Source organism: Scardinius erythrophthalmus (genome assembly GCF_964197995.2).
Source record: "Scardinius erythrophthalmus genome assembly, chromosome: 17".
Lineage (NCBI taxonomy): Eukaryota > Metazoa > Chordata > Actinopteri > Cypriniformes > Leuciscidae > Scardinius > Scardinius erythrophthalmus.
Window position 1 is genome coordinate 35,726,656 of NC_138237.1, and position 25,287 is coordinate 35,751,942.

General features: G+C 44.9%; 1 protein-coding gene across 3 annotated transcripts in view; it reads right to left on the bottom strand.

The window, feature by feature from the left end:
• The window catches only part of gabrg2 (gamma-aminobutyric acid type A receptor subunit gamma2), a gene marked incomplete at its 3' end in the record, with an annotated part of 120,874 nt that overhangs the window by 33,694 nt on the left and 61,893 nt on the right, over positions 1-25,287 (bottom strand). For all 3 annotated transcript variants that reach the window (XM_081390222.1, XM_081390224.1, XM_081390223.1), the window contains exons 5-6: positions 22,574-22,656; positions 11,345-11,482 (exon numbers count right to left, since the gene is read on the bottom strand). In XM_081390222.1, coding sequence (XP_081246348.1) covers positions 11,345-11,482; positions 22,574-22,656 — 221 coding nt within the window. The remainder of the gene's footprint in view (positions 1-11,344; positions 11,483-22,573; positions 22,657-25,287) is intronic.

The following is a 25,287-nucleotide window of genomic DNA, read 5'->3' on the forward strand; positions in this document are numbered from 1 at the left end:
GGATCTGGGCTGTGTTTAGTCCACTTTTAGGCATACACTATTGAACCCTTCCCCCCCGGGGGCATCTCCACCATCATTTTGAAGAGTGTTCATCTTCGTCAAGTGGACTAGGGAAGTTTATCTGGACAGTCAACTCAATAAATACTCTTCATGCAGATCAATAGACCTCAATGCAACATGATTGTGACATCACAGCAGATCACGTTTAATTTACACCCACCCCACACAACTTTAGTGTATTATATTGGAGTTATTTTGACATTTAACCGCATAATAGTTGTAGCTACCTGATGTCAAGGTTCATGGGTCTGTGTGTTCATCCTTGCTTGTTTTGTGTTTCTGTCTGTGACCTGATTGGCTGTCTGCGTTGCTAGGCAACTCATTGCGCTGATGAGTTAATCAGGTCAACCACACCTGGCACTCATATTCTTTCTCCCTATATCTACCCTTGTTTTTGCAGTCATTCTTTGTCAGATCGTTGTTGGTTCATGCCTGCCATTTTCTTTGCCGCCCAGTGTCTAGTTCCTGTTCCAGTTTGTTTTGCCCTCTTGTTCATGCTGGATTACCTGCTGTTATCATTCTTGAATTCTCTCTGGATATACCGGTCGGCAGTCTGCGCCACCAGCCCGCTGTAGTCTGATCCTCGCTGCCAAAGCGGTCATCTGTTACCTGCTATTCTGCAATATCTGACCATCTCTCTACTATGTTTATTAGATTTTTTTAATAAACTCTATTGATTACATTCACTACTGGATCCCATTTTTATTTCCCTGACAAGCTGACTGTTTTTTACACAGTTATAGCTATTGTATTATTATTTTTGTTTTTGTATTTTAATATTTTATATAAATATATACATAAAAAAAAATAATGTTTTAACAGCCCAAGCATACATACAGGCCTATAGAATGGTTATAAAAACAAATTTATAAGGAAAAATAAACTATATATAATAAATCAGCCCCATAACGGATTCCATGGTGATCAAGAGCTTACGGTGTTCCATTTAAATGCATTTCAAGGTTTCCACCAGTAGTGGGCACTTATGCAACTTAAGCAATGATGTACATCCGAGTGAGCGAGATGGAGGGAAGTTATTAAGGGAAGGGCATAAAAATTGGACTTAAAGGGTTAGTTCACCCAAAAATGAAAATTATGTCATTAATGACTCACCCTCATGTCGTTCCAAGCCCGTAAAGACCTCCGTTCATCTTCGGAACACATTTTAAGATATTTTCGATTTTAGTCAGAGAACTTTCTGTTCCTCCATTGAAAGTCAATGGACGGCATACTGTCCATGTCCAGAAAGGCAGTACAGACATCATCAAAGTAGTCCATGTGACATCAGTGGCTCAATCTTAAGTTTATAAAGCGACGAGAATACTTTCTGTGCGCAAAAGGTAAACAAAAATAACGACTTTATTCCACTATTCATTTCCTTCTCTCTGGGCCTCGAGCTATTTCACGTAGTGTTTTTGCGCAGCGCGTCTATGTTGTACGTCACATATAGGCTCACTATTGGCCGACGCTGGTCATGTGTGATGCGTGTGACGTACAACACAGACGCGCTACGCAAAAACACTGCGTGAACTCACTCGAGGCCTAGAGAGAAGGAAATGAATAGTGGAATAAAGTCGTTATTTTTGTTTACTTTTTGCGCACAAAAAGTATTCTCGTCACTTTATAAAATATCTTAAACTGTGTTCCGAAGATGAACGCAGGTCTTACGGGCTTGGAACGACATGAGGGTGAGTCATTAATGACATAATTTTGCATTTTTGCGTGAACTAACCCTTTAAACACAGCCTTGTTTGATTTGAGCAAAATTATCCATTCTCCCCTTTAGTTTTGTATGTCGCGTTCCCTTTCAAGGGAACTCGCGCTGCGTCGATTGACGCTAAGGGAACGCTTTGCGTGCTGATGTCTTGAAGCACATGTAAAATCAGTCCAATGGTGTGGCGGAACGTCAGAGGCGGGTGAAATCATGAACCAGGAAACTATAAAGCCTGCCCAAACAAAGCAGCGCTAGCTTCTATGTCTTCACAAGTGCTCTGTGTAAAACTGTCTCTTGTCTATTTGCTGTTGTATAGCTGTCACTATATATAGTAAATTATGGCGAGTAAGCAGCAGCAGTTCAGCAGGTTAGAGATGGGCCCAGTCTTATCTCTGCCTTCACCCGACAGATCCAGTGCCTTCTCTCAGGGTTCGGAAGCACGCTCTACGGTTACTTCTGCCCTGATTGAAGGACCGACACTGCAGCTATCCAGTTCCGAGGAACTGGATGTTGTTAGTGTCGAAGCAGGAGATGAGGACTTGCCACCTCAGTCTCATGCTTTTGAGGAGCTTGTTGAGGTTGTAACGAGAGCGGTTGAAAGATTAAGCATTGATTGTCTGGCTGATAAGCAGGACGTTCGTTCAAAAAGCAACCTAGATGAACGCTTCCTGACCTCTCGTTCACAATCTCAACGCCGAGGCCTTCCGTTTTTAAACCGATAAACCAGTTTCAGGATAGTTTATAGTCCACAAACATCACACTATTCCTCTATCTCTGACTAGAAAGATCACGGATAATGGGAGATGCCAAAGGTGGAAGACCTCACAAGCTATCTCTTCCCTGAATCAGCATCCTTCCTTAAGGGAATTACCCACCAGCCTCAGCTTTGGTGGGTAAGGCTTATTCAGCTGCTGGTCAGGCTGCAGCATCCCTCCATACAATGTCACTGCTGCAGGCTTACCAGGCTGAATTGTTAGGAGACCTTGATGAGGGCGGGGGTATTGGCCCGAATGCTGTTTGAGAACTGCGTCGGGCCACAGATTTGTCTCTCAGGGCCGCCAAGGAGACGGTTAAAACTTTCGTCCGTTCCCTGGTGGCCACTGAGAGACATCTCTGGCTCAACTTGAGTAATATAAAGGAAAAAGACAAAAACGTTTTAATGGATGCATCTCTGCCACCGTCTGGCCTCTTTGGCAGCGCAGTGAATTCGGTTGTCGAGAGGTTTCAGGAGTCAGCTAAACATGGTGCTGCATTCCAGAAACTCCATCTCCACCGCACACATGTCTCAGGGGCTGCTGAGCGGGAGCAGCCCCAAACATCAAAAGCCAGCTCCTCACACAATGCCACACAAAAGCAGAGTGTTGCTTCCCGTGCTCCCCCACAAAAAGACTGCGGACATGGAAATAGCTCTCAACCGCAGCCTTCAAAGGGTAAGACGGATCTGAGGACCATCATTATTTCTAAAACAGATTTATAAAGCAATGCTAATCGACATTTATCACAGTACAGAATACCATAAAATACTATAATTTCTGTGATAGATCCATATGGGATCATAAAAGGTTATCTCAAACTCTCGACTGACGTTATAAAGTGAGTTTGGGGCAAAACTATTATTTGAATCTCATAAATTTTCATGTTTTGATGCTGTGCTAAGCTAACACGCTAGCTAACCCATATGTGACCCGTCACGGAAACCAGGGACACAAGTCGGCAGCACAACTTTCGAGCAAAATGAGAAAGAAGCGTTTTTTTTTCAAAATTGGTGATTTTCGTTTTTTTGCAGAATCTGTTAGTTGAGATCACGAAGAAGCCTCTCCATGTTTGAGATAGCAGTATTGGTATATTTAAAAGCGTACATTTTGATGTTGAAATCGGCTTGTTTTTCAGAGATTCTAGCACGCAGTAGGGGCGTGTCATTGCCGGTGCGTATTTCCATACTGAATAAGCCGGCGTGGCTACTTATTATGCAGCGCTCTGGCCGGCTCTATCTGATTTCAAAATTCAATGAAGATGGACGCCAATAACATTACGATGTCCAGCAATCGATTTAAATAGTAGGTTACATGGGGTTTAATTTGTCGTTTAATGAGATGTAGCCTAATACATGTTGTCAGTGCCAATACATCGATCCGCCTATGTATTAAACGTACATATGAATGGTACAGTGGTAGAGCTTTCGCCAGCTGTATCAGAGGTTATGAGTTCGAATCCGCCCTTGAGCAGGTTTTTTTTTCTCGTATAGTTTTTTTTTCTCTCATCAAAACGATTATGTTCATCAGGGGTTGTATATCAAGCAGGGACACGCAAACGAATGAATTATTTTGTGATTTCAACAGAATGAATAGAGAGTATCCGCAACGCAACGGATTGAAGCGCGCGTCGAGTGAAGACAGAGAAAACACTGTATCTGCGCCACTGATCGCAGCGGCAACGAGCACTTTGATCACTTGATAAAAAAAAAAAAAAAACACATTTCAGCGCTAGTATCTTATTTAAAAAAAAACGAATGAAATGAATGCTCTGCCAGTTAACTGGAGATGTTTTATTTATTTATAGAATTGGTACATTCGTGTCGCGAGATGTTTTAAAAAGTGGTGGGAACATGTCCCATCCGTCCCATCCGCAAATTATGCCTATGCCTATTTCCATAGTTTATTGCTTATTATTTATAATTAGTCTGTGAAACCTTTCATTGACAATGGCAATACAATCTATTCTGATTCTGATTCATAGCCTACTCATACTGTGTGTGTCAGGGTTTTACAGAGGATGCAGACAAGATGGTAAGGTTAATAGTTTATTTTCAGGGAGTGTGGAGATGCAGACAGATGGTGAGTAACAGAAACACAGAATAACAGTGGATGCTTAGCTGGTTGGTAATGTCCTTGTCTTTCTTTCTCTTTGCAGATGATGTCGGGCTGAAGGCAGAACAGGATGGCAGGCAGGACGGATTGGAGAGGATGAAATGACAGGTAGGAATCCAGGTAAGTGTTCGGAAGTCTGTGGGTCATGTTAAGGTGAACATCGACGAGACCAGACAAGGAGTGAAGGGAGAGTGCTGAATATAAAGGGTGGTTAATGAGGGAGTGCAGGTGATGATGATTGGTGATTGGGTGAGTGAGTGCAGGTGTGCGCCATGGAGGATTCTGGGGAATGAAGTGCACACACAGATGAAGGCTGAAGAACGTGACCGTGACATTACTCCCCCCTCCCATAAGGCGCGTCCCGCGCCGAAGAAGGCAGCATACGGGAGGGGGGGGTGGGCATCCTGGAGTCCGTGACGGGAAGGTGGAGCAGGTTCAGGAGTACGAACTCCAGGATGGTGGCAGGACAGACAGAGGAGGTGATCAGGACGGTGCAGGCTGAGCAGGGAACCAAGGTGAAGCAGACTGATCAGGGGACCATGGTGATACAGGCTGAGCAGGGGACCATGGCGGTAAGGACCTTTCGGGTGGCCATGGCGGTGCGGACCCTTCGGGTGGCCATGGCGGAGAGGACCCTTCGGGTGGCCATGGCGGAGAGGACCCTTCGGGTGGCCATGGCGGAGAGGACCCTTCGGGTGGCCATGGCGGAGAGGACCCTTCGGGTGGCCATGGCGGAGAGGACCCTTCGGGTGGCCATGGCGGAGAGGACCCTTCGGGTGGCCACGGCGGTGAGGACCCTTCGGGTGGCCATGGCGGAGAAGACCCTTCGGGTGGCCACGGTGGTGAGGACCCTTCAGGTGGCCATAGCGGAGAAGACCCTTCGGGTGGCCATGGCGGAGAAGACTGATAGCCCCCCCCCCAAAATTCCTTTGGGGAAATATCAGGCTTTAACACTGGACTGGAAGAGGCAGGGGGCGAAAGCGGCTCTGGGCTGGACAGGACCAGTGACGAAGGCGGCTCTGGACTGGACGGGACCAGCGGCGAAGAGGGCTCTGAGCTGGACGGGACCAGCGGCGAAGAGGGCTCTGAGCTGTGCGGGACCAGCGGCGAGGAGGGCTCGGAGCTGGACTGGACCAGCGGCGAGGAGGGCTCGGAGCTGTACGGGACCATCGGCGAAGAGGGCTCTGAGCTGGACGGGACCGGCGGCGAAGAGGGCTCTGAGCTGGGCGGAACCGGCGGCGAAGAGGGCTGTGAGCTGGGCGGAACCGGCGGCGAAGAGGGCTCTGAGCTGGGCGGAACCGGCGGCGAAGAGGGCTCTGAGCTGGGCGGAACCGGCGGCGAAGAGGGCTCTGAGCTGGGCAGCGATGAGGGCTCTGTGCTGGGCAGCGATGAGGGCTCTGTGCTGGGCAGCGATGAGGGCTCTGTGCTGGGCAGCGATGAGGGCTCTGTGCTGGGCAGCGATGAGGGCTCTGTGCTGGGCAGCGATGAGGGCTCTGTGCTGGGCAGCGATGAGGGCTCTGTGCTGGGCAGCGATGAGGGCTCTGTGCTGGGCAGCGATGAGGGCTCTGTGCTGGGCAGCGATGAGGGCTCTGTGCTGGGCAGCGATGAGGGCTCTGTGCTGGGCAGCGATGAGGGCTCTGTGCTGGGCAGCGATGAGGGCTCTGTGCTGGGCAGCGATGAGGGCTCTGTGCTGGGCAGCGATGAGGGCTCTGTGCTGGGCAGCGATGAGGGCTCTGTGCTGGGCAGCGATGAGGGCTCTGTGCTGGGCAGCGATGAGGGCTCTGTGCTGGGCAGCGATGAGGGCTCTGTGCTGGGCAGCGATGAGGGCTCTGTGCTGGGCAGCGATGAGGGCTCTGTGCTGGGCAGCGATGAGGGCTCTGTGCTGGGCAGCGATGAGGGCTCTGTGCTGGGCAGCGATGAGGGCTCTGTGCTGGGCAGCGATGAGGGCTCTGTGCTGGGCAGCGATGAGGGCTCTGTGCTGGGCAGCGATGAGGGCTCTGTGCTGGGCAGCGATGAGGGCTCTGTGCTGGGCAGCGATGAGGGCTCTGTGCTGGGCAGCGATGAGGGCTCTGTGCTGGGCAGCGATGAGGGCTCTGTGCATGGGCAGCGATGAGGGCTCTGTGCTGGGCAGCGATGAGGGCTCTGTGCTGGGCAGGACCAGCTGTGAGGAGGGCGTTGAGCTGGACTGGACCAGCTGTGAGGAGGGCGTTGAGCTGGACAGGACCAGCTGTGAGGAGGGCGTTGAGCTGGACAGGACCAGCTGTGAGGAGGGCGTTGAGCTGGACTGGACCAGCTGTGAGGAGGGCGTTGAGCTGGATGGGACCAACAGTGAAGGCTCTGTACAGGGCAGGACCAGCAGTGAAGGCTTGGTGCTGGGCAGGACCAGCGGTGTAGACTTTGGGCTGGGCAGGACCAGCGGTGAAGAGGGCTCAGTGCTGGTTGGGACCAGCGGTGAAGAGGGCTCTGTACTGGACGGAACCAGCGGTGAAGGGGGCTCAGTGCTGGACTGGACCAGCGGTGAAGACTCTGTGCTGGACGGGACCAGCGGTGAAGAGGGCTCTGTGCTGGACGGGACCAGCGGTGAAGAGGGCTCTGTGCTGGACGGGACCAGCGGTGAAGAGGGCTCTGTGCCGGACGGAACCAGCGGTGAAGGCTCTGTGCTAGGCTCTGTGCTGGACGGGACCAGCGGTGAAGAGGGCTCTGTGCTGGACGGGACCAGCGGTGAAGAGGGCTCTGTGCCGGACGGGACCAGCGGTGAAGGCTCTGTGCCGGATGGGACCAGCGATGAGGGCTTTGAGCTGGACGGGACCAGCGATGAGGGCTTTGAGCTGGACGGGACCAGCGATGAGGGCTTTGAGCTGGACGGGACCAGCGATGAGGGCTTTGAGCTGGACGGGACCAGCGATGAGGGCTTTGAGCTGGACGGGACCAGCGATGAAGAGGGATTTGAGCTGGACGGGACCAGCGATGAGGGCTTTGTGCTGGACGGGACCAGCGATGAGGGCTTTGAGCTGGACGGGACCAGCGATGAAGAGGGATTTGAGCTGGACGGAACCAGCGATGAGGGCTTTGTGCTGGAAGGGACCAGCGATGAAGAGGGATTTGAGCTGGACGGAACCAGCGATGAGGGCTTTGTGCTGGACAGGACCAGCGATGAGGGCTTTGTGCTGGACAGGACCAGCGATGAGGGCTTTGTGCTGGACAGGACCAGCGATGAGGGCTTTGTGCTGGACAGGACCAGCGATGAGGGCTTTGTGCTGGACGGGACCAGCGATGAGGGCTTTGAGCTGGACGGGACCAGCGATGAGGGCTTTGAAAACTCTGGCTCTGGCTCGGGGAGAACGACGCTCACAGGCTCTGGCGGGCAGGCGACTGGCCCTGGCGGGCAGGCGACCGGCTCTGGCTCTGGCGGGCAGGCGACCGGCTCTGGCTCTGGCGGGCTGGCGACCGGCTCGGGCTCTAGCGGGCAGGCGACCGGCTCGGGCTCTGGCGGGCAGGCGACCGGCTCGGGCTCTGGCGGGCAGGCGACCGGCTCGGGCTCTGGCGGGCAGGCGACCGGCTCGGGCTCTGGCGGGCAGGCGACCGGCTCGGGCTCTGGCGGGCAGGCGACCGGCTCGGGCTCTGGCGGGCAGGCGACCGGCTCGGGCTCTGGCGGGCAGGCGACCGGCTCGGGCTCTGGCGGGCAGGTGACCGGCTCGGGCTCTGGCTCTGGCGGGCAGGCGACGCTGTCAGTCACAGGCGCGGCGGGCATGACGCTCATAGACTCAGGGGCGGCGGGCACGACGCCTACTGCCTTGGTCTCGGCAGCTCTGGCGTGAAGTGCGGGCTCGGCTGGACTGGCGTGAAGTGCAGGCTCGGCTGGACTGGCGTCAAATGCAGGCTCGCTAGTGCTGGTGACTGAATTCCGGATGATGATGGGTGGCGTGGTGAAGATGGCTGGAGATGGTGGTTGAGTGGCGATGTCCTCAACATCACCTACGGTGAACCTTGAGCCACTCAACCTCAACACATGATCTAGATACTGGGCAAATGAGCCTGGGATTGCCTCCGCTGGAGCTTGCTGGTACAGATGGTTATCCAGTCCGCCCCAAAATACTGTTTTTAGGACATCATCTGTCCAGCTTACCCCAACAGAAAGCTCCAGAAAGCCGGCGACATATTCCTCGATTGAGCAGCCATCTTGAAAACAATGAATCAGACGATCAGCTGGGGTTAGGGTGAAGTGAGCAACTTCCATGCTTCGTGTGGTCTGGTCTTCTGTCAGGGTTTTACAGAGGATGCAGACAAGATGGTAAGGTTAATAGTTTATTTTCAGGGAGTGTGGAGATGCAGACAGATGGTGAGTAACAGAAACACAGAATAACAGTGGATGCTTAGCTGGTTGGTAATGTCCTTGTCTTTCTTTCTCTTTGCAGATGATGTCGGGCTGAAGGCAGAACAGGATGGCAGGCAGGACGGATTGGAGAGGATGAAATGACAGGTAGGAATCCAGGTAAGTGTTCGGAAGTCTGTGGGTCATGTTAAGGTGAACATCGACGAGACCAGACAAGGAGTGAAGGGAGAGTGCTGAATATAAAGGGTGGTTAATGAGGGAGTGCAGGTGATGATGATTGGTGATTGGGTGAGTGAGTGCAGGTGTGCGCCATGGAGGATTCTGGGGAATGAAGTGCACACACAGATGAAGGCTGAAGAACGTGACCGTGACAGTGTGTGTGTATGTATATATATATATATATATTTCTCACATAGCACATCCTGTTTTTGATTTGAACATTGTCTAGAATTTATCTTATTTTTTATTCAGTGTACACTAGAGTTGCCTATACAGTTTTATCGGTAGATGCTAAGAGACATTTATTTATATATTACCTGTTTGCAAACTTTTTTTTTTTCTTTGATGGCACATTTTCCTGACCTTTCTGCTTTTTCGTGCTTTACAGCTTTATGGGGGAGCTTTACAGGGGGTATGGCTTATCTAAATGATATGTAAATGAGCCCTATTGTCACTCCCAGCAGGAGAGAGAGGTGAGAACTGAACAATCTTCAGTGGCTGTTTTCTCCCCTTTGAGCTTTTGTAAGTGCCTACCTTCAAATGGCCACAACTTCTCCAAATATTATCAGATTTCCATGTGTTACACATCGTTGGAAAGCTTGGAGACTACACTTTCAGAATCTGTGAATAAATCAAAATGCCCCAGAACCGACTTGTGTCCCTACTTTCCGTGACTGGTCACATATGCACCTGCTATAAGGAGTGATTGTTTTATGACTAATTTTGAAAAATAAAGATCATTTGAATGTTTATTTTTTAAGAAGGGCATTTAATACAAAGCCAAAGAAGGTGAAGTAAGAAGTTTGATCAAAGAAATGATGGATTTAAAAAGTGTGAATAGAAAGTCATCAGTAAATATAATACAGAAAAAGAATAACAATGAGAGCCATATCCCAACTAGAGAGGCGTGATTGTGTGCAGTTTAAATGAGGCAGTTTGCAGCACAAAACAATAGCGACAGTAGACTGAATGGATGCTTAGAAGATGTGAATAAACATTAGTTATCATTTTAGAGTCTTCTCTAAATAAAATCCCATGACATGATCTCAAAAAATATTTCATAAAACCTTTTAGAAGTTTTAGAGTAATCTTCAGATTTGAAATAAAACATGATCAGGCCTGTGGCTTTAGTTGTATTGCATTTCTAGACTGCAACAAGGCCAATTTTTTTTCCATAAATACATTTTATGTGGCACTGTGGTATAGAGTTCCCATAGCATCAGCTACTGATGCAGCGTTGAGGAAACATTATTTATTCAACAGTCTTTGATTGTTTGTTACGGTCAAAGTGAAATTCCTTGCTGGTGTCCAAAAGTTAAAGAAGAACAGAGTCATCTGACACTCTCATACTCACTTTAGGTGACGTGTGACCAAACTCACAATATTAATTTGGTGCCACTTGTGAGACCCACAAATTCTGGTGCCTTTCTTGAGAAACTGCTTAATTAGTGGTGCTCATACACACCACCAGGGCTTGACATTAACACGCGCCAACTTGCCATTTGCGTGGGTATTTCAGAAGTGGTGTGTAATGCAGCCCCTCCTACTAGCCACTTTTGAAGGTTGAATTTTTTATATAATATATACATTTTTCAGTTGTAGTCTTATCAAAAGGCATCTGAAATAATAAACTAAGTGCAATGTAGTGTTGTCAAAAATATAGGTTTTTGGATACATAACAATACTGAAATATCTGAAACGCTTCCAATACTCATTTTCCACAGAATAGATACACGATACCAGCTGCTCTTTCTCTCTCTCTCATCTCTCTGACAGCGAGTTGACACACAAACCCGTCTCCCCTCACTCACTCGTTTCATTTGCTACGGATGAATATTGTTGCTGTTAAAAGGTTTGTATATGCACAAAGTACATATAGAAAAATATGTAATTCCCTCAACATTGGATCGAGGCCAAGACTTCACATTGAGTGGCAACGACATAAAGATGTTGTGAACTTAACATAAATAATCTTGTGGCCACGGTATATCACATTTCCATGAGTTAATATGTCTTGGCCACGACAAAACAAAGTTAACTGATCCCTTCCCAGTCACCATAGAGGCTTGTCAACTTGCAACATACATTTTAGTCATTTAAGACAAAAACGCATACAAGAATTAAAGACGCAAAATAAACCTTAAACTTTACCTGACACAGTCCTGACAACCTCTGTGGTATTCCTCAGGCCAACAAAGGAGAATTGGTAAAGACGCCAGGAGCGGATGTCTCCAACTTCCACGGAGCTGCGCTTCCACTTGTATACAATCTCCTCCTTGGGGTAGCCATCTGCAAAACAATTAGAGTTGGTCTAAAAACCTACATACAAGCAAACATTTAAACATACTCCATAAATTCAGACACCATGATGTGGATGTATTCATCCAAATTTCTTTTAAAAATCCCCCTGTAGTCAATCATTTTATCCTTTAGAACTCATCTTTGATCACCAAAACGACATATTTAAAGGTTTTTTTCCTGTGAAAAAAAGTTCTGCATGACTTAAAATAGCTTGAATTACAACGATTACAACGTCAGACACATAACGGTGATTAAAATGATTAACCTTCTAAAAATCATTAGAAATGCTTTGAACAACACAATGTCAGTGGAGAAAGGCATATAGTTCATCATAAAATCGTTATATACATAATACACCCGCTATATTGCTAAATCTATCCGACTTTTTATATCAACAGAAAAATATACCGGGATGACCTGGCTTCTCTTTTGCAACTCCACAACTAGTTCGCTGTTAAAGATATGTTAAAGACCACCGGCACGTTGACTGTTGGTTACAAGGTAGTGTGTGACGCCAGAAACACGTTTTTGAGACTGTCTTTGGTTCACTGCAGTTTTAAAAAGAAAATACTCAACAATGGTATTGAGTTATGGATTTGCACATCTTAAAACATATTAAAAACACCACATAGACATTTAAACAACATTAAAAACTTGATTTTCACCACAGAGGGTCTTTAAGAAAAACTACACAAAATACCAAAGATAAGTGGAACAAAAATACATTGAAAGCAAAATCAATGAACAATTACATTATTTTCCCTTTGAAATATTTGCCCATGTGAATTCTGCAAATAAGATTTGCAGCAACTTCCATTAGAGCACTCTAAAGTAGGGCTGCAACGGTGAAATGATGCATGGTGAAAATGAGAATCTATCACACAATCCAGACCACGATCATCAATAGTGTGGGTATGCTGTAAACTGAGGCTGAATAAAATGGTGCTTTGTTCACTCTGTAAAGCTGAAATGGCATACCAACTGCTATGTATGAGCACCTTAAAAGAAAACATCCTGGGACTCTCCGACCTCAAAACGACGAGCCAGCTGGGTAAGTAACTTAGTATTTATTACAGTAAGTTTTGGGAGTTGTTGTTGCATACTTACCAGCTGTGTTTCGGTCAAAAACTTATCTAAGCCTCCTGAAGCTGTTGACTAGTAAGTCCTCCTGTGCTAGGTAATAATGCCAATGTTAATCGCTAACGGTGCAGATGTTCTTTATTAAAGTATAGTCATTTTACCATTTCTACAGATTAAAGTGAGCTGTGCGTCAAAACAACGGCAACCCCAATGTTAATCGCTAACAGTGCAGATGTACTTTATTAAAGTATAGTCATTTGACCATTTCTACAGATTAAAGTGAGCAGTGCGTCAAAACAAACGGAGGGGAACACACCACAAGCACTCATGGTTGTTTATGGTAATAATATTTCGGAGCTATATCTATAGTATTTTTTATCTAGAGCAAAAAAGTGCTTCATTCAAGCCCTTTCTGCTCTGTGCACGTTGCTTCTCTCTCTCTCCCTCGCTAAAAACGTAAAGTGCCACACTAAGAGCTGCAGATGGTGTGGTTATTTTAACAACAGTAGCAGAAACATGGTGAGCAGCAAAATACTGGTAGGTATTTTCACTAAAACACTGCAGAAAACATGAATGCAGCTAATACAATTATTTTTTCTGTCAAACAGATGACTCTGACCGTTTAACTAACTAGCTAAACCAAGATAATGTGTAGCGTATCCGCTCCAGGGAGTGAAACCCCCAAATTCACTCCCGAGATTGAAATACCCGATTCTGCTCCTGTAAGAGAAATTCCCCAGTCTGCTCCAGTAAGAGAAATTCCTGAATTTACTCCAGTGTAAGAAATTCTCCAGTCTGCTCCAGTGAAGGATATTCCCCAGTTCGCTCCAGTGAGAGAAATTCCCCAGTCCACTCCAGTGAGTGAAATTCCCCAGTCCATTCCAGTAAGAGAAATTCTAGTGCCTAACTCAGAGAGCATTGCACTGTCTATTATGGCTCTAACCTCAGCCCCTGAGCACAGTACTGAGTCCAGTGATGGCTCCAGCCTCTGACTAGAGTCCAGTGATGGCTATATCTCCAGCCATATGGCGCTTTTCCACTGCATGGTACGGCTCGGTTCGGCTCGGTACGGTTCGACTCGGTGCGGAACGGTTCGGCTCGCTTCGCTTTTCCACTGCGTGGTACGACTCGACTCGTTACGGCACGGTTCGGCTCGCTTTAGCTCGTTTGCTTTTCCACTGCAGTTAGTACTGCTTCAAAGTGGGTGGGACTGATCGTTATATAGTTGCCGTCTCTACTACCATGACATCATATTAAATGCGAATTTTTCATTCCGTGTTTCCCCATCCACTCCTCGGCAACTGACGAGAGGAAAGTCTGCACCTCGTCCACCGACTACGATTCAGCCATTTCTTTTTTTGAAGTTTATACTCTTTTTTTTTTAAGCAAATACTTTTAAATCAGGTTGGCTGTTGCCTACTGGCTGTTTAAATCTAGCGGGTTTAGTGTCTCGTGTTGTAAATACAATGACGCTGGTAGAGATGATTCTCTCTGACCAATCAGTGATCTGCAGTGTTTTCACGTCACATTTTAGTATCGGTACGGTACGCTTGGAACCTCAACAGAGGTGGTACCATTTAAAGCAAGCCGAAGCGAGCTGTACCGTACCGTACCATGCAGTGGAAATGCGCCATAAGTGAGCCGTACTGAACAGAGCCGTACTGAACCGAGCCGTACCGTTCCATGCAGTGGAAAAGCGGCAATAGTGGCTGAGCCTAGCTCACGGGTCAATGCCATGGAGGCTGATCCTTCGGCACCACCCTGGTATATACAGCGGCAGCCCTCGTGTGAGGACTGAAGAGTGTAAAGACCAGCGACTCTACCTGCGTGACTCCACCAAGCAAAAACAAGGTACTTGAGTATTGTTTTTCTTTCCTTTAATACAGCTTGTTCTCATCTGCTTGTTCTTTTGACCTGTTTTCACTATGTGCTTCAAAATCCCTACTATTACCAACACTCATAAATCATGTCTCACGTAGAAGGCAGCGCAATCCTAACAACCTACTTTCCCTGTGATTCTAGTACATTACTTTCTTTTTCTTTTGGTCTCTGTAATAATGCTATAAACAAATCAGACTTTCCTCCTCCTCCTCCATGATAAACCCTAACAGCTGACGACTTTGCCACATTCTTCATAAATAAAACCACCACCATAAGCGACCAATTTTCCACACCACATTTTGACACTCGCATCTTAACAGCTAACACGCTCATTCTGGCTTCTCTCCACTCTCGGAGGCTGAAGTCTCAAAACTCATTCTTTTCAATCTCCCTACTACCTATCCACCTGATCCTATCCCCACTCATCTCCTTTAAGCCATTTCTTCTTCAGTTGTACCCGTACTCACTAATATCATCAACACCTCTCTTCACACAGGTACTTTTCCCACAGCATTTAAGCAGGCTCGGGCAACCCCACTGCTTAATCCCACTCTAAATCCAGCACATCTAGAAAATTACAGACTGGTATCCCTTCTTCCATTCATTGCTAAAACACTTGACAAGTCGTCTTCAACCAAGTATTTATCTTTCTCGCACAGAACAACCTCCTGGACAACAACCAGTCTGGTTTCAAAAGCAGACACTCAACTGAGACTGCCCTGTTCTCGGTTATTGAAGCTCTGATACTGACAAGAGCAGCTTCCAAATCCCCAGTACTCATTTTGCTGGATCTGTCTGCTGCTTTTGACACAGTTAACCACCAGATCCAGCTCCTGTCAACCCTCAAGACAAAGGGCATCTCAAGAACCACACTACAGTAGTTCAAGTGTTACCTCTCCGGTAAGTCCTTCAGGGTTTCGTGGGTGCCTCAGGGCTCAGGACTTAGAACACTTCTCTTCTCCATCTACATGTCATCACTAGAATCTGTCATTTAGAAACATGTTTTTTCATATCACTGCTATACTGATGACACACAGCTCTACCTCTCATTCTAACCAGAGGTTCCGACGGTAGCTGCTTGCACCTCAGCCTGCCTGACAAACATTTATTGCTAGATGAAAGACAACCTTCAACTAAACCCTGCGGCCCTGGCCAACCCAACATTCCATCACAACTTCTCCATTCAGCTAGGTTCGTCAACCACAACTCAATCCAGGACAGCCAGAAACCTTGGAGTTGTGATTGATGATCAGTTGAACTTCTCAGACCACATTGCTAGAACTGCCCAGTCCTGCAGATTTGCCATATACAACATTAGAAGGATCAGACCCTTCCTATCAGTTTGTTCTTGGTCGGTCGTTGTTGTGTTTATGGTGGTTTCTTCTGTCCATGCTTCTGTGTTCCTGTTGGAGATTTTTAAGTTTGGTGAATAAAAACTGCTGCGATTAGATCCTGCATCCTTTTTGCTTGATCCAACCTGTGACAGAACGACCGACCATACATTGGATCTAGCAGCAGTAACAATGGACTTGGCTGGCCATGACCTGATTGACTACCTCATCAGGATCCTGATCGAGAGAGGTCTTCGCATCACCATCACCCCAGTGATGGCTCCAGCCCCTGAACAGTGTCCCAAGATGGCCGCCCTTCCAGAGTCTTGTCCCTTCGAGACCGCCGCCCTTCCAGAGTCTCGTCCCGTTGAGACCGCCGCCCTTCCAGAGTTTCGTCCTGTCGAGAGCCCCCTTCCAGAGTCTCGTCCTGTCGAGAGCCCCCTTCCAGAGTCTTTTCCCATCATGTCTGCCGAGCCTGAGCTTCTTCACGCCATGTCTGCCGAGCCTGAGCTTCTTCACGTCATGTCTGCCGAGCCTGAGCTTCACGTCAGTCTTGCCGAGCCTGAGCTTCAAGTCGGTTCTGCCAAGCCTGAGCTTCACGTCAGTCCTGCCGAGCCAGAGACTGTTCATGTCATGCCTGCTGAGCCAGAGACTGTTCATGCCAGGTCAGCTGCACCTGAACCCTCGCCTCCGGCCAAGATGGCCGCCTCACCGCCCGAGCCCTCCCAAGATGGCCACCGCCATGCCAGAGCCCTCGTCTCCGACCAAGATGGCCACCTTACCACCGGAACCCTCGCCAAAGATGGTCGCCGCCACCCTGCCTGAGCCCTCAAACACTAAGGTCGACGCCAAGTCTGAGCCTGTCCCTGAGCCTAAGCCCATAGCTCCACCCAATATTTTTTTTTGGGGGGGTGGGCGTCATCTCCACCATGTCATCTTCGCCATGGCCGCCCGAAGGGTCGTCTCTGCCTTGGCCACCTGCACAGCCTGCTCCACCAGTATTTATCTTTCTCACACAGAACAACCTCCTGGACAACAACCAGTCTGGTTTCAAAAGCAGAAACTCAGCTGAGACTGCCCTGTTCTCGGTTATTGAAGCTCTGATACTGGCAAGAGCAGCTTCCAAAACCCTGGTCTCTCGAGCTGCCGGCATCGCCATAGAGTCATCATACCCTGCCAGGACGCCTGTCCCCCCTCCCCTGTTGCACCATCTACGCTGCGAGGATGCACCTAACAGGAGGGGCAGTACTGTCAGGGTTATGTTTGTCTCCTTGGTTACTAATTAATTAGGTTCCTCGTTTCAGGTGTGTTGTCTTGTTAATTAGTCATTATGAGTTAATTTGTCCCAGCTGTGTCTCGTTTCCCTGATCTGTTATGTGTATTTAAGCCCTGTGTTTCAGTCTGTTCCTGGTCGGTCGTTGTTGTGTTTATGGTGGTTTCTTCTGTCCATGTTTCTTTGTTCCTGTTGGAGATTTTTAAGTTTGGTGAATAAAAACTGCTGCGATTAGATCCTGCATCCTCTTTGCTTGAACCAACCCGTGACACATATGGCTTTTGGCTTGCTTAATTGGGGACATTTAATATTCAACAATATTATTGATCTGCCTTACTTATGGTGGACGATGACGCAATTTTCTTCTAGAAACAAACTTTGTTGTATTATTTTCATGTTATCACTGTGAAGCTGATTTGATACAATCTGTATTGTAAAAAGCGCTATATAAATAAAGGTGACTTGACTTGACTATTGCTGCACTATTGTAAGTTTGATTGCTTCTATTGCTCTCCTTATTTGTAAGTCGTTTTGGATAAAAGCTTCTGCTAAATGATTAAATGTAAATGTAAAAGTAAGCTGTCTGACTCTGAATGGGAACATGGTTTGTGTAACATTAGCAACAAATTGTGAGCTGGTTGATAACAAGAAAAAGGCTAATCATGTTAATTACCTTTATGTCCGCCATTGTAAAGAATGATTCCAGTGTGCAGCGTTTACCTCAGTAAGTTGACAGAGTGGATCTCTGAGTGGAGGCAGGGCTAATTTTCATTTTTCTGATTCCAAGTATACTAAATGAAGCAAGGGTGTAGAGTTACATTCAAGCTATTTTAAGGCATGAAGAATTTTTTCATATAAAAATGATTGACTACAGGGGGACTCATGCTAGCTTTGCTTAATTGTTTACTCCTTTCATGATAAGCAACTTGTAAAACATTAAACATCACTTTAAATGTGTATTTACTGTTGCTGCTGCTGTCAACTCAAAAAGCATGCTTGCTTGCTTACATGCCTAACTATCCACTCTTTGTAACAACACAACTTGTAAAACCAGTGTTGGGATTGCTGATACTGGGACTCCGATGCGACAACAAAGTTTTCAAAGCTTAGGTTTGAAATAATTGGCGCTTCGTAACCCCACCTGATGCATAAAAGGGAAATGATTATCCCGTAAAAAAAAAAAAAAAATATATATATATATGCTAAAATTATTATTAATGTTATATCAAACAATAATAGCTGGATGTGGCACTTGTCCAGATGGTTGTGAAGGACACTCAGCCATTTTCTTTGCTAAAGGATGAAGGCTTCAGGGCTTTGTTACACCCTGCCTACATCCTCCCCAGTAGGAAATCTCTGAAGGCTATGGTAGCCAAGAAGCACAAGGAGAAGGTCCAGGCTGAGGTGAAGAAGGTGGCAGCAGTGAGCCTGACATCCAACATGTGGACATTTACAATTAACACTGATGCATGCATGGCAGTAACATGCCACTATGTGACCTCAGAGTGGAAGCTCTCATCCATCCTACTGGGTGTGGCCAAGTTCCCCAAGACCCACAAAACAGTTCACATCGCAGAGGCAAATGCCACTCTGATGCGGGAATGGGGTATCTCTGGAAAAGTGAGCTGCATGGTCACTGATTGTGCAGCAAACATGGTGGCTTGTGTTGAAACTTTAAAAATGCACACTGCTTCTCCCATGGTCTCAACTTGGTGGTGAAGAAAGCCATTGATTCAATCCCTGAGTTAGAAGACCTCCGTACCTGAGGGCACAAGATCGTGGTTCACTTCAGATCCAGCACCACAGCCAAGGACAGGCTTTCACAGTTCCAGCACCAGATGGGTAGGCCTCAATTGATTCAGGAAGTGGAAACCAGATGGAACAGCACATTCACAATGTTTCAGCAGCTGTATGAGCACCAAGAGCCTCTAGGAGCAGTCCTCCTCACTCTAAGATCCAAGCTGTCACCATTCACACATGAGGAATATTCTATGAAACTGATTCTATGAACTGATTCTATGAATCAGTGCCTTGGGATTCTTGAGCCTTTCCACCAAGCCACGGTGGAAAAGTCTGAGGAGAAAAGGTTGTCAGGATCCAAGGTGATCCCAATGATCAGAATGTTGAAAACATTCATTTGAGATATGAGTACCAAAATAACATAAGATATGAGCTCACGACTGGCTGCAACCCTGCCCAAACAACTGAATGAGAGGTTTATCACTCATGAGCAAAAGAGCTGCCTTGCTCTGGCAACACCACTGTTTTAAAATGGTGGTTTTTAATAATGACACTTGTGCCCAGACTGCGGTGAAAAATCTAATTTCACAATGTGCAGCAATCATCAAAGCCTCTAGACCTGAGAGGCAACTACAAACACCAGCACCACAGGCTCAGGAACCAACACCAGGAACCTCAGCAGCACCAGCAGGGTCTTCAGCAGCACCCACAAGCTCATTACCAAACAATGTGGTGGTAGACCTAAGAAAAACCCTGGACAGGCATTCAAGTGCTCCGCAGCGCACCAACAGTGGCACTGCAGATGATACAGTGGAAGTTATGAAGTACCTTGAGGATCCCATTCTGCCACGTTGTGTTGATCCACTTGAATACCGGTCTAGACAGAAGGTCCTATCCCCACATTCATGGGCTGGCTAAACAGTACGCCTGCATCCTCTGTCCCATGTGAGAGAGTATTCTCCAAGGCTGGAGAAGTAATCAGCAAAATAAGGAACTTACTGATCTCTAACATACAGGAACAGATCCTGTTTTTGAAAAAAAAATTTAGGCCTTTGCGGTCCAAGTCTACACCCCAAGCACATTCCAAGACAAAAAAAAGTCCATTATTCACCTTTGCACTGTTGCAAAATCACATTCCATAACCCTTGTGTTTGACTTTACATGGACCATTTACCAGGCTACACATGACATGAGTTTTGGTCTCATTGGCACAAATGAATTTAGATGAGATTAGATCAGATTAGATAGAACTGTATTGATTGATACCACTCTTGTATGTAACGGTCTCATGTTTGGTCTCATAGTTGACTATGACTTTCCTGTAGCTCAAACAGTAGAGCGTTGGTGCTTGCAATGCCAAGGTCATGGGTTCGATTCCCAGGGAAAGCAAGAACTGATAAGAAAGTAAAATGTGTACTTGAAAATGCGATGTAAGTCGCTTTGGATAAAAGCGTCTGCCAAATGCATGAATATAAATATAAATATAGATATGGTGGAGAAAACAAGTCTGACCACAAGACGCACATTGTGTTAAAAGCTTTGAGTAATGAACCGTTTTTCGGCACTATATATATATATATATATATATATATATATGTAAGGAATAATTGACGATAGGCCGTTGAATTATTAGAAAAATAATGCACACCCGAGGTGGTAATGGGAACAGGTGGTTCACCTCGGGTGTGCATTATTTTTCTAATAATTCAACGGCCTGAAGTCAATTATTCCGCTTATACTACAGTTACCACACCTCGAAACATTGTTCAGATTATGTATTTCAAGACGTTTGTAAAGTTTTTGTCATTAAAACGCTCTTGTATATAGGACTAATTTCTTACGCATCTAATCCAATGCCTCCGTTGCTAATTCCAAAACGTCATTTTAGAGTTAGTAACGGAGGTTTGAGCCACTGATAGCAGACTAATGCTGGGGACACACGACTCGCTGACACATTCTCTGACTGTTTTCATCGACTGCAGCAGATTTTAAACACCGACTTTGAACACAGACTGAACGCGCTGAACACGCGTTTGGGCATGATCAGTCATACGTATCAAATTACATTCATAACCGGCCTTAAAGTGTGTCCCCAGTTATTAATGCAGTTATTAGAGAGAGAGATGTTGCAATAATGAGACAGAAAAGCATGTGCGTCAATATTATTATTTATTTATTAATTCAATTCCTTTTAATTAATTCGAATTCATTCTTTTTTTTCTATTATTGACAGATGACAGTAGACTAGCCAAATAAATGAAACACAAAGCCCTTTTAACAAGTAGGCCTATCAATAATTATTTATTTGTGATATTATCTGCAATAATAATCCGTGCTGCAGGATTATCCATTTATTTAGCCTATATTCAGTTTAGTTTTCTATTGATTATAGATAGGACTATATACTTTATTTATTCAAATTAAACTGCATGTTTCCATTGATTGTGAAACTAGACATTGAAAATTGCAGATCAAGCGCATGCGGCTAAATGTTTTTTTCTTGTTATGAATTGTATCCTATTTTCCGTTATTACCGTTGACTACGCGTAAGATATGGAACTGTAATGCGGTCAAGACCTGCCTGGAACTACTTTAGCTGTGCGTTTCCTTGAAAATAATGCACACCTTAGAACGTTCGTCAACCAATCAGATTCAAGCATTCAACGGCCCTGTAGTATAAATATATATATATATATATATATATATATATATATATATATATATATATATATATATATATATATATATGATGACATAAGATGTGTGGTTTTCAAAGCACAAGGAGATGCAAAGCTCACTGGCCTCACCCCACTAATCAACAAGAAAAATTTCCAACTCTCAAAGTAACAGATTTTCCTCTGTACTGTTTCTAGGGCGGAATCACTATTTCCTCTGAAACTACAGATGATGCTGTCCCATGAGACTGTCCCATGACACATCTGCTGCTTCATTTCCCATCCATAGCCAAATGAGAAGAAGAAAACTATGGCAGTGACACAGCTTGCTTGTATAAGCATGTGAAGACATGTATCTTCAAGTTAGGGGAAATTGTCATTTTCCTCATTACCTGTCCTTCATATTTCAAGACAAAAATTTAAAGGAGAACTCGGCAACTCTAGCGAACTCTAGTCACTTCTTCGCTGATTTTCCCTTTTGTTGTCGCATGTTTTCCCCACGAGCTCCCCCTACAGCTGTGGTGGGGCGTATATTTCACAACACAGTCGTAAAAAACTCACTTGCGGCAGCCTCCTCCCCCTCTCTACCGCTGCTCATGTGCGTTTGTTTTGATCGGAGCAAGCCAACTGTATCGCGTGGAGCTATGTCTACCGAGGTGGGTAATCTGGTAATACATCATAAATGCGTGTGTGTTTATGTCGAATTGCCGTAAAGCAATTTGTGTTTCGCGCTCGTTCTCGTTCTCGCTTTCGCTTCTCACGAGACTTCCAATTTCTATTTTGCCGGGACGGTAGTGAACAAGTTGCAAGGTTGGTTTTCCGCCTGGGAACGCTGGGGGGAGCGGGGAAAGTCACCAATATCACCAGAACAGGTTGTTTAACCATCCAAATGATTTCTAGACAGTTTTATTAAGTTAAAAAAGCTACCAAGTTCTCCTTTAAGAGAAGTGTCTTTAATAGCATCATAAAATGGTTTCTATGCTCTCAACTACATCAGAGCATGACATCAGTCATGGGGTGGAGAAAACTGGAGAGAAATGCGAGCAAGAATGGAACCAATATAGATGGATTTGCAAGTTAAGCATATGGCCAGACTTACAGCTTGAGAACTCCAGGGGACATGAATGTTCATCCATTGGAAAGTTATTCAGTTTAAGCTGGCACTCTGCATCAATGGTCAACCTACAGACAGAAATTTCCTTAATTAGATTTCTCTATATAAGCTGTTTCATTGGCATACCTGTAACAACATTAATAATCTACAGCACTAGAATTCAGTGATATACATAATAAAACGAATGACAAAACATGTAAGCTGAGAGTTGGCATCAAATGCAATTAATAGCAGGCGTGCTTCATAATTGTTATTACCGGATAAATGCTTTCCAGAAGAATGTAATCAGACTAGAGTTGCATAAAGAATCAATTAAAGAAGTCGGGGTGAACTTTAAACCATGATCACTTGTAAATAATTTTTTTATTACAAAAGCAACCCAGATAGCAAGGTAATATTGAAACAATGTTGAGTTTTCCTCAAAACCACAATTTAGTTTGAGATTGATGTTTCAGTGTTTAAAGTATGTTGGATCAGCATTGAAATTTTGATGATAGCCAACACCACACATCAGTAATGCAAGAGACATGGAACTAGCATTGATTTGTAGCTTATGTTCTCTAGAGGCTGTCCCCCAATCAAAGGGCCATTTTCAAACTATGAAGGGCACTTAACCCGATTTGGGGGCTAGGTTTAGGGGTGGGGTTAGAGATGAGCCTTCATGATTTTAGCAAGTCGGTAAAGCAGTTAAAAATCCCCATCATGGTTTGAAATGCCCACTGATTGTGAAATGCCTATTTTGGTTCTTCATATGTACTTCTCAGTAGTCTAATAGATGTGAGATGCTTTAGAAAGAAAACGGGTATATCTTATAAGTCTTGTTTGTTGAACCACCTGAAATACAATTTCTCTAGCACAATGTCAAATGGTGCATCTACTCAAGATGCCTCTCCTTCTTTGTTTTACTGGCTTATTTTTCTGTAATTATTGATTTTGTATTGTAACTGACTCATTAAATAAATTAATTTTAATGTTATTAGTGTTTAAATAAATCAGATCTCAATATTTCAATAAGTAATACACAAGATCAGGCAAGTTTTTTCAGTTTTATGCTTTGGATGATGAAAGATGAAGGACATCTTTTGACGTTAAAAAGAAGAGAACAGAAGGTATGTTGACAGTCTTTCAGGACATTCACTTGACACAAAATTAGAAAGAATATAAGTAAATCATGTACAGTACATACATTGACTGAATAAAGGATGTTGTCAAGTTATTGAAAATGAATGCAATCGCCAAGGTGGTAATGCACACATGCATATGTTATGTAAATGTGCGTGAGTTTATTTCCAAAATAGTCAGGTTTTATTCCCTAAAGCAAGTGCTGATTAAGGTCTACACAGGCCCCTATATGCTCCGTACAAAATAAATCATGTAAATTAGTGATGAACTACATATCATATAATAATATAATACAATAATGGCTATTCAGGTGAGGTGATTCAATCTTTTCTGGCCCATTGTCAAGGCTGAATTCAGGATCACCCCTGACAGAAGTGAATACTTGCTATATAAGGGGATTTTATGGTACTAAATATTTACCTCTAAATCATGCACAATTTATCATCTGTAATACCATGGTGTAACCACTAGATTGCAGTACAGCCCTATTTATAAATATATAAACATGGCTGTGCATTCCCTACAATGGTGGATGAAGTAGACAAATCAAGTACTTGATTAAAAGTCCACATACCCTAATAAATTATCACTAGTAAATGTATTAAGTACTCCTTTTCAGTTTTACTTGATTAAAAGTCCACATACCCTAATAAATTATCACTAGTAAATGTATTAAGTACTCCTTTTCAGTTTTACTTGAGTAAAAGCACAGAAGTACTTATTTTTTAATGCATTTAAGTATTAAAATGTAAAAAGTACTTTTTGACAAATGTATATTTATTTTGCAATTTCATATACTCCATCTTACTGCTCAAAATGTGTTAGGGGGTGGGTGGGTATAATGTACTAGACGCAAAGATAGAGCTTAAATAAAATATAGCTCAATATGACATCATTATAAATCATTATGATTTTTTCATTAAGAAAGATTATGCAGACATTTTATTTTATAAACTTAAAATACTTAAAACTTAAACTTTGTTATACACTGATAATACTACCACTGAGACATTGATAACACTGTTAATGAGCGTGGAATCATAGGAGGTGTCGTGTTCACCTCCACAGCCAATGAAAATCAATCCGATGGGTCTCGGAAATCATGTTCATGAATAAGCTAATTTAATACATTTTTATCAATTTAAGTAACTTTTTATATACGTGGTATGTGGTATGAAGCTGGGTGGGGCAGAGAGCCGTCAGAGCGGAGCGGGGCCGGTGCAGTGAATGCTAATAGCCAGTTTCCATGTCACTTCCGGGGCTTGATCGAGCTGGAGCCAACAGTTTTTGGCCCACTGAATACCTTGGTCTAAAGCTTGAGGAGTGCTCATGAACAAATGATGGTTTATCTGAGTCAGGAGAGGGTCAACACTGCTGCTCATTTCTCATATTATCATATCAGACTACCAGCTAACAAAAACCTGTAAGGCATTCAAAACAATTTTCAGCTCAAAACTCATTTCAGATACCAGCAAATGTTTGAAATAGCTATAAATATAAAGAATTCAATCCAGGGTTTCTGATCACTGCATGAGGTAGAAATATATTTATATGCGATGCTAAAGGCTACTTATGCT